This window comes from Rhineura floridana, chromosome 14, assembly GCF_030035675.1.
Source record: "Rhineura floridana isolate rRhiFlo1 chromosome 14, rRhiFlo1.hap2, whole genome shotgun sequence".
NCBI classification, from domain to species: Eukaryota; Metazoa; Chordata; class Lepidosauria; order Squamata; family Rhineuridae; genus Rhineura; species Rhineura floridana.
The window spans coordinates 8,208,540-8,222,256 of record NC_084493.1 but is presented as its reverse complement, the minus strand read 5'-3'; the positions used below and the strand labels follow the sequence as shown (position 1 = coordinate 8,222,256).

Genomic DNA, 13,717 nt, shown 5'->3' with positions numbered 1-13,717 from the left:
CACCGCAGGTAGATTTAATGAGTTGTATTCAGTTAAGCCCTACTGAGAGTAGGCCCACTAAAATTAATGAGCCTAAGTTAGTCATGTCTATTACCTTTAATGGGACTACTCTGAATAGGACTAGCACTGAATACCACACACACACACACACATTTGCATGGAAGGTATTGGAGGGGAATATTGTCTGGGAATGGGGTGGCTTTGTCCTGAGCCTTAAAATTCCTTTTGAATAGCACAGCTTAATATAAACAAGTGCATCAACCCTGAGATGTGAATGAGAGGGCACTCCCTCTGAACATGGGTGGAGTGTAGATTTTCTTAATCAACCCTCCACATGCATGATAAAAAAGTCATCTTCACTTAAAATTGACCTGTGCCATCCTTGCAACAGGTTAACTCAACACACTGTACCTAATGTGGCTTTCAGGTGAACAGTGCAGAGACAGTAAGAGGAATTAGTGCAGGGAGGAACCACTTTTGTCCAGTGGGCCAAATAAAAGTGACCAATCCTCCACAGATTACATCTGACAAAAAGGGCTACGTTAGCGACTGACCATGAGTGAGACCTTGGGATAGAGGATAGCTCAATGAAAGTGTTGACCCAGTGTGCGGCAGCTGTGGGGGGAAAAGGGCAAATTCCATGCTAGGGATCATTAGGAAATGTATTGAAAATAAAACTGCTGATACCACAATGACATATCAATCTATGATGTTGGCCGCATTTGGAGTACTTTCCACAGTTCTGGTGTCACCTCAGAAAGAATACTATAGAGCTGGAAAAGGTTCAGAAAAGGGCATCCAAAATGATTAAGGGGATACAGCGACACCCCATGAGGAAAGGTTGCAGCATTTGGGGCTTTTTAGTTTAGAAAAAATGCAAGTTAGAGGTGACATGATAGAAGTGTGTAAAATTATGCCTGGCACAGAGAAAGTAGATGGAGAAAAGCATTTCTGCCTCTCTAGAACTTGTGGACATCCAATGAAGCTGAATGTTGGAAGATTCAGGGCAGACACACAGCCCATAATTAAATGATGGAATTTGCTCCCACAAGAGGTAGAGATGGCCAATAACTTGGATGTTTTTACAAGAGGATTAGTCAAATTCATAGAGCAAAAGGTGATCAATGGTTACTAGCCATGATGGCTATACTTGGCTTCCATAGGTGGAAGTAGTATCCTTCCAAATGCCAGTTGCTGGAAACCGCAGGAGGGAAGAGTGCTCTTTGCGCTCAGGTCCTTCTTGCTGGCTTCCCATAATGGGCATCTAGCAGGCCACTGTGAGAACAGGATGCTGTACTAGATGGGCCATTGGCTTCCTCTTACCCGATTCTTTTTATGTTCTTACGTAGTGCATTCTGACCTTTCAGTTCACCAAAATTCATCAGGTTGCGTGGAAGAAGAGAAGAAGCAGGGAGGAAGAATGCTGCAACCTGGCCAGTTTTATTGTACATCACCCAGATAACTCTGTTGCAGGACAATAAAATAATATAAATGTCAATTGTAGCCTCAGGCTTTTTATAATACCAAATGGGGAGGGGAGGTAGAAGACACTGGATACAGGAAAGCCCCACAGAAGTTATCAAGGTGGCCAAATAATTGGGTGCACATGCAACACTAAACTAGAGATAAGGTCAAACCAATAACAAATCATGGCTGATTTTTGCTAACAAACCATCGTTGTAGAACCATAGTTAAGGTGCTGGTTAAGGATCCCCCATAAAGTTCAACCACGGCTTCTTTAAGGTTTATTTAGACCATAGTTTATCACGGACAAACCAGGCCAGTGTTTTATTATGTCTTAGCACATGTTTTCCAGGTTGCCCCCGACAAAGGAAAGCCTGGTCAAAATAAAATATCTTGGCACTTTGAGGACGCGTTCTCTCTGCCCCCCCTTTTTTTTCATAATGTCAAGCAATATTTTTTCTTTTCCCCGCCTTGCTGGGGCTGCTTAATATCCGATCTGAAGGCGAATGCTGGGCGAAGTTTCAGTGATTCCTCAGAACAGCTATTAGGCTATTTACTCATCCCCACACCTGCTGCTATTTCTTTTTACTACCACCCTCTTCGAACCTGGCAAAGCTTCGTCGACGATCGGCTCCCTGCTGATAACTGTCTCCCGAAAATCTTTCCCCCTTCTAATAACAATTCGACTAACTTCCTCCATCTACGACCGCTTCAGCGGCCATTCTGGGGGGAATCAACCACAGCTCGGCGCAAACCCTTCCTTAAATTGGAAGGTGGCGGCGGGCAAACAAACGTGGCGCTACTGCTGTGGAAGGCAGCGGCGGTTCCTTGTACTCAGCTCCACCTCTGGAAAGAGCGACCGCCAGGAAGAGAGAGAGACGCGGGAGAGGAGCCGAGGGGACGCACCTGGCCAGCTCTGCCGCCCAGTTCCCTTCTTTAGCTGGACGCGGCACCCCTTCGTTTTCGCTGTCTGCGTCCCCTTTGGCGAGAAGGGAGGGCCCCATGGCGCTCGTCGATCTCTACACGCAGGTAAAAAGCGGGCCTTGCGGCGGCCAAACAACGACGGCATCTGTTGGGTTTGAATGGCTGGAGCTCCAAACCGCCCTCCGCTGGGGGGCGCGAAGGGAAGCTCGGCTTTGCGAGGAGGGAAGAAGGCTGTGCGAGGGCGACTTTATGGCTGCAAAGCTTGCATTGGAGTAAAACCTTGAAGGCAGCGCTGAACACCACGCATTTAAAGCACCCCCTCAACAAAAAAAAGAATCCCGGGAACAGTAGTTCACCCTTTCCACAGCTACAATTCCCAGCACCCTTAACAAACTATGGTCGCCAGGATTCTTTAGGAAGGGAGGTGGAATGCAGGGCTTGGAAAAGTTACTTTTTTGAACTACAACTCCCATCTGTCCAATCCAGTGGCCATGCTGGCTGGGGCTGATGGGAGTTGTAGTTCCAAAAAAGTAACTTTTCCAAACTCTGGAAATGGGTCGTGTGTACTCAACGTGTTGTACAACTCCTCTAAAACAACTATGAGGGGGAAAGAGATGCAATCAATTAAGCGCGTGCGCCCCCTTCTCTTTTTATTTCACCATATGGTAGTGGGGGGGGGAGAAACCCCGCGGCGTTTCTTCGAATCGTGGGGAGAGGACAGGAACGTGGGAAAGGAGTCGGGTCAGTCAGGTGTCAGTCGGGGACGGACGACCAGGAAATCCTGTCTCGACGGGGGAAAGGGAAGGAAGAAAAAGCTGGTGCCGTCCGGCTATGGACCGCGAAGCGAGGGAGACGGGGGAAATCCGTGTCCTTAATTAAACTAGTCAGGCGGAATGAGGAAGCCTCTCTCACTCGCTCGCACGCTAAAACTTTTTCTTCCAAAGGAAAAAAACAACAGTGTTAAGCCATGGCATTGTGGCGCCTGGTGCGCAAACCCCTGACATGGCGGGAGGGTTGCGATCCTGCGCGCGGTTTACTTGAGACTTACGCGCTGTCGTAGTTAATATTATGTGCCAGCGCTGGTAATGGGATGGCGTCGAATGCCGGGGAAACTTGAAGCGAGATCAGAATTGGGCTGCAGCTGAAACTGATGGCTGCAGTCTTATCCCCGCTTATCTGCCTCTGTTATATTATGGGATGCGAGGCCCCAAGGTGTGGTGATGGCCACCAACTTAGCTTGAAAAGGGGGTTGGACACGTTCATGGACGACAAGGCTACAGTCATCTCTGTATCCTTCCAAATACCAGTTGCTGGGAACTGCAGTTGTCCTCAGGTCCTGCTTGCAGGCATCCCATAATGATGGGCATCTGGTTGGCCACTGTGAGAACAGGATGTCTAGGTGTTCTCTACTTATTGTTTTATTTAAAAATATGTATGTAACAGTTTGTAACAAATAGAATACAGAAACATGGCAGATCTAAGGAAACACAAGTAGCATGTATACATTTCTTGTGTGTGTGTTATGTGCCTTCAAGTCAATTACGACTTACAGTGTCCAATAGCATTTCTGTAAACCAGTTCAGATCTTGTAAGTTCAGGTCTGTGACTTCCTTTATGGAATCAATCCATCTCTCATTTCGTTGTCTTCTTTTTCTACTCCCTTGTCTTTTTCCCAGCATTATTGTCTTCTCTAGTGAATCGTGTCTTCTCATGTCCAAAGTATGATAACCTCAGTTTCATCATTTTAGCTTCTAGTGACAGTTCTGGTGTAATTTGTTCTAAATGTAAATGTACTGCCTTCAAGTCAATTCCGACTTATGGCGACCCTATGAATAGGGTTTTCGTGGTAAGTGGTATTCAGAGGTGGTTTACCATTGCCTTCCTCTGAGGCTGAGAGGCAGTGACTGGCCCAGGGTCACCCAGTGTGCTTCATGGCTAACACCCAATTATTTGTCTTTCTCACGGTCCATGGTATTCGTAAAGCTCTCCTCCAACACCACATTTCAAATGAATTTATTTTTCTCTTATCCGCTTTTTTGACTGTCCAACATTCACATCCATACACAGAGTTTGGGAATACCGTGGTCTGAATGATCCTGACTTTGGTGTTCAGTGATGCATCTTTGCATTTCAGGATCTTTTCTAGTTCTCTCATAGCTACCCTCCCCTGTCCTAGCCTTTTTCTGATTTCTTGACTATTGTCCCCATTTTGGTTAATGACCGTGCCAAGGTATTGATAATCCTTTACAAGTTCAAAGCCCTCATTGTCAGCTTTAAAGTTACATAAATCTTCTGTTGTCATTACTTTAGTCTTCTTGACATTCAGCTGTAGTCCTGCTTTTGTGCTTTCCTCTTTAACTTTCATCAGCGTTTGTTTCAAATCATTACTGGTTTCTGCTAGTAGTATGGTATTATCTGCATATCTTAAATTATTGATATTTCTCTCTCTAATTTTCACATTTTCATAAATATCATTGTGACCATACCTTTTTCAGTATATCATTTTAAACCTTCATGCTCATAATTTGCTGTATAAAAATTACCTAAGCATCCAAATATATTCTAAACACCTTAAAATAGATTGTAATAATGGGAAGGAATCACCTTGATTTGCACCTTGTTTTGAACAACTGAACCTTCTAAAAGGTTCCCATTTCTCAAATCTCCTTATCGTATTTACAGTGCAATCCAATACATGTCCAGAAGTAAGCTCCATTGGGTTTAATGGGCCTTACTCCCAGGTAAGTGTGTATTGGATTGCAGCCTTAAACCATTCTTCTTTAACATGTATACAGCAAGTAATCTTACCTATGGTACCTAAATCTCATAATTTAACAAGCTACTCTCTCAAGTGTGGAATCCCTTTCCTCTTTCAGTATTTTGCATATAGAAGTCTTGCTGCTACAATCAAATAAAAAACTGTTTCATTATTTTTGCTACTGTTTTTAAGTATGCTTATTGGTACTGTGTCTCTCTGGATGTGTGTGTGAATTTTAAATGCTCATCACTTCATGAACGGTGAGAAATTCTAGGAGTAATTCTCAGTGGTGGCCCCCGAACTATGGAATACTCTTTCTGATGAGGTATGCCTGGCACCAACATTATTATCCTTTCGGCGCCAGGTTAAAACCTTCCTCTTCTCCCAGGCATTTTAACATTTAATATTTTAACATCTTAGTATTTTTTACATTTTAGTATTTACTTGCATTTAATATGTGTTTAATTATGTTTTAATCTCTGTTTAATTAATTTATTTTTAACCCCTGATTTGTGGTTTTAATTGTGATTTTAACTGTATGTTTGATGTTTATCTGTTGTGAACCGCCCAGAGAGCTTTGGCTATGGGGCGGTATATAAATTTAATAAATAAATAAATGATTTAGTTTCTTTTGAATGGGAGAGCACTGGCGAAGTAAGACATCTTTGTAATATTTACTTATCTGCACAGTGATTGAAGACTTTCCTCATTTAACCATAAAATATAATCTAGCATTTTATCCAAACCTGGCAAACTGGGAACAGAAGCTTCTAATCTTCATCTGTGAGTGGACCATGAAGTTGAGGCAGCTCATGCTGTAACAATAAACCATGGTTTAGCTTTGTGTCTAAATGTAACCTGTATGGTTGGACATTCAAATAAAGATGGGTAAACATCTCACCGTTCACCTCAAAAGATGATTGCGTTTTTGCAAGCATCCCCTTGCAGAATTTGCAAGGTTTCAATAGATTTTGTGAGAACTGGAAAAGAATACTTAAAAAAAACAAAACACCTTTCCCCCTACCATGACAAGCAAGCGAAGGGAAGGGGAAGAGGGAGTGGGAAAGGACAAAGGGAGCCTATCTCACAAACTACACCTGTGATAAACTGCTGCTAGGGGCCAGAAACTCACTCTTGGATAAGACCTTTGAGTTAGGGTGTTTTCCTTTAGGGGCTGGGCTTTTGCCCATCAGCAGCAGTTTTCTTTTCCCACTAAGAAATCATCAGGGACTCTCTTTTTTTAATTGTCCCCCAATTGCAGTCCCATTCCCCTCACCCAAAGTGAGGGTTTTTCCCTTCTTCAGGGAGTGAGTGGGACAGGGTGGCAGCCAGCATAGGGCTTGAGGTGCAAGTAGAATTCAGGCAGAGGCCTAGCTTGAGATGGCTGCCTTGACTCAGCTTGCAAGAGTTTAAGTGGGGATGTTTGCATGGCAGAGCACTCCTTTGAATTCTCACTCCATTACTGCTTTTAACTATGAATGACTAAGCACTATGCCTGTACCATGACTCTGAATGCATTCAGGACTTAAAGATCATACTGTGGTTTGTACAGTAGCATAGTGGCAAATTCAGTAGTGCAGGGTCTCTTTATGATAGTCACAGCCATGCCCCCCCTTTTTTTTTGCTGCAGGATTGAGAATGAGATCCTTGTTAATGCCTTCTCCCACAACAACATATGTTCCCAGGAGCCAATAAGCATGAAAGGGGAGAGTGTTAGCTACTGAAAAGAGTCTTCCTTGTGGCTGACTCACCTCCTTTCACTCTGATTGGTTTCAATCAGCAGGAAAGGACAAGGAAGCATGTTAAAAGACTCTTCTCAGCAGCTAGCACATCCCCCTTTCATGCTGATTGGCTCATGGGATGCTGGAGATATTGGGACCCTGCTCTCAAAAAAGTAAGGGGTCTAGGACCCCCCCAAGTCCCCAGACCACTACACCCCTAGGTTTCTGATTCTGGCTTGCAGCAAGCTATGGTTTAAATAATGTCAATGTATGGTTTGCTAAGAACCTAGAAATCAATTTAGAAACCTCAGCATGCCAGGGGAGGAGGAAGGGAGAAGACAGAGAACATTACCTAAAGGCTTGCAGCTGCTTAAGCATGTAATGCCAGTCCCTGGTATAGTGTTACATCAGCAAGGACAGGTCTTTAAACCTGCACTTTTAAGATACAGGAGGAGGGCCAATAAAATGCAACAGTTATAATAGGATCAAGTTTTATAAAACGCTTGTGAATCTTAAGTGCTATGTAAATTATGATAAATTATAATACCAGCAGCAATCTACTTGTTCGTATTATGTTTCCAAAATTATATATTATTACATATTACAAACACGAGACTAAATTGCATAAAAGCAAAGGTTTGTAGTCTAAATTGTTTGAAGAAGCCCAAACAGCAAAAATGCACCTTCCTTCATTTAGTCTAGTATTTTTTGGTTCAGCAGAAAAGCAGAGCCACAAGTTACAGATCATGCAGAAAGAATCTGCTCCTTTGGTTGCCTGGTGTCCTTGAAGCCACTACTAATAATTATTCACAATTCAAAAAGAGTGTGGCATATTGAAACGTTGCAAGCAACTGAGCCCTGTCATAAGTTGGTTTTTTCAGCAACTCTATGGAATTTGTGACTTAAAAGTCTCTGGCAATTTCTCACCATAAAACCAGATATTTAAAATTCATGCCTCAGCCTGCCTAATGGTATGGCCAGTCCTGGGGAGAATAGGTAGGATCTTAATCCTTCTCGTGCCTACTGATAAATCCCCTTACCCCCAAAAGCTGTTTTCCTTCAGCTGGGCATACTTCCAGTTTCAACGGTTAACTTGTGGGGGCCGGGGCTGGGAGGACTATGAAAATGATGATTAGGAGGACATTTACAAGAGAAACAGGTTGGGAATTGCCTTGTAAGGTCTAATTTTGCCCTCAGTATGATGGAATTGTGATCTATTCCACACTGTGTGTGTGTATGGGGGTGGGGGTGGGAGAGACACTTCTTATGTTTAACAAACCTGCTTGTTTACTTTGTCAGGTCTGTGGTGTTCTCCGGTTTCTCTTGCAACCATGCTTTAATGTGCAGTGCAAGTCTGAATCTAGATTTTTTAAATCGATTTACATTCATTTTTTCCTGAGTGGAAGGAACTATCCAGCAGAGGGTGGAGAAGGGGGAGACTGGGTGTAACTCAATAGGAAAGTAAGCTCTGTGTTTACTTGTAAGGCAGGGTTCACTGTCTTGTAGATGGCTTATTACATTTACCTATGGAGGTACCTGGAATAGCCTTTTTTATCATTAGATCTAGTTAGAATAATATTTAGATAAAAGCATCATGTGACAAAACGTGCATGCAGACATATTTACTACACACCCTTACATTGTATTGCCCCACTCTAAAGGGTTCTGCGTGTGGGAGCTTTGATGCAAACATGGAGTTCTTCCTTGTGGAAGGGCTTCCCTGCTCATTTCAATGTAAGGTGCAGTTTGGCAGCAACATCTGTTTGGCTGGCAGAGAGAGGGATGCCTGAGGAATTTGGTCAGTGTGAATTGCTATACAAAATGCCCTGCTGTGCACCTTTTACTTAGACTAGGGATGCAGAACTTCTGGCCCACTGACCTAATTAGGCTTGCCAGGCCTCCTTATTTGGGCCATGAGGTCATTTTGGCCAAGAAATGCCCACCTGCCTTAAACCTCACATCTTATATGATGTATAACTGCCCCATAAACTAATTGGAACAAATGCTAAATAAAGTCTGGATATAATCTAACCTTCATGTAAGCTTCGTGCAAGAAAATCAGGATGAATGTCCAATGAATGGGTCATCTGGAGGAGCCCTGAATCATGTTTAGAGTGGGAAGTGGATGATTATTTTAAGAGCAAAAGGGGCATATATGGGAGCTGAATCCACCCTTCACCTTTTGCCCACTTCTCTCAAGTCCCTCCCCTGCAGCTACTTTTCTCCCTGCTGAGCTCAGTTCTTATATCAGAGCAGAAATGAGGAATAAGAGAGTTCTAGCATTCATTTGCAGGGAGTAAAGATTCAAGGGCTGATGTTTAGTTCCCCACACATGAATACCTGTTTTGCTGTTTAAATGATTCATAATTGAGACTGATTGAGGTTTAGACGTAAGTTATGTGTGATCTGGGCTTCAGACTTGCATTTTTAGCAATGGTGCAGACCCACCTATGCAAGAATGAATGTGTCCAGAAGCAATGGAATTTGGTTCTGCTCAGTCATTCAGTTTTAGCAGCTAGCTAAGCAGGAATATTATACAGCCACGAGAGTGGCTGTATACTATAGCCAACATGGGTTTTTCACATTCCGCAATGTAGTTGCAAATACCCCCCATGCCATTCTGATGCTTTCCATAAGCTCATTTCAGAACAAAACCTTACAAAACTTATAGTCCTGAACTCAGAAATGCTTGCTTAACAACCCTCTAAATGTTCATGGTGATACACAAAATAGTCAGAGAGAATTGAGATTTCAAAGTGTAAAAAGAGAGAAAAAAACCCAGACCCCTTTTGGACTTTTTTCTGTCAGAGTTCTCGTAATTTGTTGAAATTAATTAAAAATCAGCCATCTTCACTGAGTACCTGTAATCTTGTTACTGACCTTGCCCCATACGCTGCCTTTCATCTTCTGCAGTTTAAAAGTTAAAAAAAAAAACCTGGCTGATTTTTGATTAATTTAAGAAATTTAGCATTGAACTCAATGATAAGGCCAGGCAGGCTTAGTAGGAACCAAACGTCAGTGTTCTAAAGCCAGAGTCACAGCTGCTGGGCTTGCCTAATCAGGGGACCACACCCACCACAGACCTTTATTTCACTTTAGACAGTCATGGCTTCCTCCAAAGAACCCTGGGAAGTGTAGGGTGCTGAGGGGAGACTCTTATTCCTCTGACAGAGCTCCAGTGGGCAGAGTGGTTTAAGAGTCAGCTGCTCTAATTGAAGCTCTGTGAGGGGAATAGGGCCACTCCTAGCAACTCTCATCACTCTTCACTGCACTTCCCAGGATTCTTTGGGGGAAGCCATGACTGTCTAAAGTGAAATAAAGGTCTGGTGTGAATGGGGCCAATGACAGTTTTGGTTTAAATTTGGGTGGGAGACTACATGTGCCTGCTGTAGAATAAAAAGGTGGGGGAAACTCTGAAAAGCCATGATACTGTTCACAGTGTTCTTCTTTTGGAAAGGAAAGGGGCTTCCCCTCTGCCCAGTGCCCACCCACCCAATCTCCTCCCCTCCCCCTCTTCCACCCTCCTTGTCTGTCCCCCAGGTCAGTTCCACCTATCCTAAACATGATTGCACAGAAATAAATCCCATTGAACTCAAGAAGTATGCAAATGATTAAACCTACCCTCCCCTTCTCCTCCCTCCTATCACCTCCCTCTTGCCCCTTCCCTCCCCATCCAATCCCCTCCTCCTCTTCCTCCTCCCCATGGTCAGTTTTACCTATCTTAAGCATAATTGCACTGGAGTAAATCCCACTGAACTCAATAAGCATGCAAATGATCAACCTGCCCTCCACTTCTCCTTCCTCCCATCACCTCCGTTTTGCCCCTTCTAATTCCCTCCTTCCCCCTCCCCCTCCTTCCATCTCCTCTCCCCTTCCTCCTCCCCTCCCCTCTTCTTTCTTCTTCTTCCTCCCCTGTGAACTCTAGTCTTCCCTCCCCAGTCAGTTTTACCTATCCTAAGCATGATTGCATGGGAGTAAATCCCACTGAACTCAATAAACATACAAATCATCAAACCTGCCCTTCTCCTCCCCTCCCCCTCCTGCCTGCTCCCCTCCTCCACTCTGCCCTTCCACCCCTCCCTCCTCCTCCCCTCCCCATCCCCTGTGGTCAGTTTCACCTATCCTAAGCATGATTGCAGGGGAGTAAATCCCACTGAACTCAATAAGCATGCAAATGATCAGTCCATTCTCAGCAAACTTGCACAGGATCCCATTTCTTACCTCCCAGATTAACAAACGGAGAAATTCACTAATAACTACATGCTACCAAATTCTTCCAAGCTACACATGAAGTGGATTGGACTGTGAAAGACCAACCCAAATTGTGTTTGCATTTTGACAAATTTGTAGGGCAGCACAATATCTCAGAGAAGGTCAGGTCTCCTGCTCCCCTGGTGCATTCGCTGTAGCTGACCAAGTTCCCTGCTTTTAAAAGTTTGATAGAAATATCTGTGGGCTATAGGTACTTTCTTAAACTGCAAGGTTTTTTTGCCTATTAGTGAATTTGAATTTAACAGGGATCTTTCTTGCATTAGAAACTACAGCAAATTACAAGAAACTTAAAAGTAAACTGTTATCATAGAATAGTAGAGTTTGAAGGGGCCTCTAAGGCCATCAAGTCCAACCCCCTGCTCAATGCAGGAATCCAAATCAAAGCATCCCCGACAGATGGCTGCCCAGCTTGCCTCTTGAATGCCTCCAGTGTCGGAGAGCCCACTACCTCTTTAGGTAATTGGTTCCATTGTCGTATGGCTCTAACAGTTAGGAAGTTTTTCCTGATGTTCAGTCGAAATCTGGCTTCCTGCAACTTGAGCCCATTATTCTGTGTCCTGCATTCTGGGACGATCGAGAAGAGATCCTGGCCCTCCTCTGTGTGACAACCTTTCATGTACTTGTTATAAGTATCTCTGTGTATGGCCCAACCAAGCTATGAGCATTTATTTTCCACTGACTTTAACAGAACAAAACTTGTTAAATCTCTCCCATTTAAATCAATGGAACTTAAAGTGCTCAACTTTGACTAAATCATGCCCATAATAAGGAGCGGGAAAACTGCATTCTCTGAATCCTTTGCAAAAGGACCATAATGTTTTAACACCTTCCTAACTTTTACAGCTTAAGAAGTTCTATCATATTTTCCTTTGGAAATAATTTCAGCAAAAAGTTATTAAAGTGCTAAATAACAATTAGTTTGACTTTTGTGTTCTGGGGAGGGAGGCATACCTTATTATACTGTGACAACGCTATTAAAAACTCATCTGTTGATAGGCAAAAAAACCCCAACTGTCTATTGAAGTGAATTGCTGATGTTTTATTACTATAGTACAACAGAGTTTGGATCCCTTATTCTGAAGAAGTCTGGCAATCTGCTGAAATTACAAGAAACTATAAAAATGGAAATCACATACTTCATCTACAACTAGAAGATGGAACGGTGAGAGAAAGAGTTGACGTTCTTAACAGCACTGATATTTTTTATTATTATTATTACATTTATACCTCACCTTTCCTCCAAGGAGTTCAAGGTGGCATACATACATGTTTCTTCTCCCAATTTTATCGTCACAACAACTCTGTGAGGTAGGTTAGTCTGAGAGAGAGTGATTGGCCCAACGTTGCCCAGTGAGCTTCATGCTGAGTGGGAAATTTGAGTGTAGGTCTCCCAGGTCCCAGTCCGACACTTTAACCACTATACCACCCTGGCTTCAGACATTGACATTTTGGATTTTCTGTCTGATCTGGTGTTGTGGGTCTGACAGACTTACCCTAGTTTTTACTCACATGTAAACTGGGGTCTAGGCTACATTGCCATCTGCATGTGGAGTTCCCAAGACTGAAACAAATTCTATCCCAGTAGAGATGGGTTCTAGCCTAGTCTTCTCCCTGACATGTTAGTTTTCTGTGTTTTTGCCTCATTTACTGACAGGAATTGAATTATCCAGTTGATCCCAGTGCGTTGCCTCCTTTGCGAAATCCAGACATACTTGTTGGTGAAAATGACCTCACAGCACTTAGTTATCTTCATGAGCCTGGTGTCCTACACAATCTCAAAGTTCGCTTTGTAGAGTCCAAGCTGATTTATACCTACAGCGGTAAGTACAAGTTCATACTCCCCATTTCTGTTATACAGATTATATATATATGCAACTATTATTTCTGTATTGTATATCTTCCTACAGGAATAATTTTGGTTGCAATAAACCCATACAAGCAGCTGCCGATATACGGAGATGCTATTATCCATGCCTATAGTGGCCAGAATATGGGGGATATGGATCCACATATATTTGCTGTGGCAGAAGAAGCTTACAAGCAAATGGCAAGGTAAATGGTGTTTGTTGTATGCTTGAAAGCAAGGGTGGCTAACTTGAGGTCGTTCAGATGTTGCTGGACAACTCCCATCATCCCTGACTGTTGGCCATGCTGGCTGGGGCTTATAGAATCCAACATCTGGAAGGCCACAATCTAGCCACCCCTGCTTTAAAATCTGTGATTCAAAACCTGTGGCTTTCCTTTGAAAATGTTGGCACGTGACTCTCCCTTTTAAAGGTTTTGCAACAGTACAGGAAGATTTCTTAGAAATCAGTGAAGTGATCAGGCAATGAGCTTCATCGATTCCTGAGCGATCCCCTGAAAAACTGTCCAGAGATAACTGTGGGTACTCCCCAAGTGCCTACAAAGCTCTTGGAGGAAACAGGCACCAACAGTGAAAAATGGCTGCCCATAAAACTTTGCAGGTCTCCACTTGTTATTTATCATATTTTGATCTGTATTCTTTTACTTTCCTTGTTGTACGTGTTGTTTGGAAAATTAAAAATAAAATTATATGGATCATATTTGCCATGCGTAC

General features: G+C 43.1%; 1 protein-coding gene across 3 annotated transcripts in view; it reads left to right on the top strand.

Annotated features, from left to right (window-relative positions):
* Window positions 1-2,072: 2,072 nt before the first annotated feature.
* MYO5C (myosin VC) overlaps window positions 2,073-13,717 on the top strand; it is a 64,623-nt gene continuing 52,978 nt past the window's right edge. For all 3 annotated transcript variants that reach the window (XM_061594948.1, XM_061594947.1, XM_061594946.1), the window contains exons 1-4: window positions 2,073-2,493; window positions 12,191-12,301; window positions 12,794-12,959; window positions 13,047-13,191. In XM_061594948.1, coding sequence (XP_061450932.1) covers window positions 2,467-2,493; window positions 12,191-12,301; window positions 12,794-12,959; window positions 13,047-13,191 — 449 coding nt within the window. In that variant the 5' untranslated portion in view covers window positions 2,073-2,466. The remainder of the gene's footprint in view (window positions 2,494-12,190; window positions 12,302-12,793; window positions 12,960-13,046; window positions 13,192-13,717) is intronic.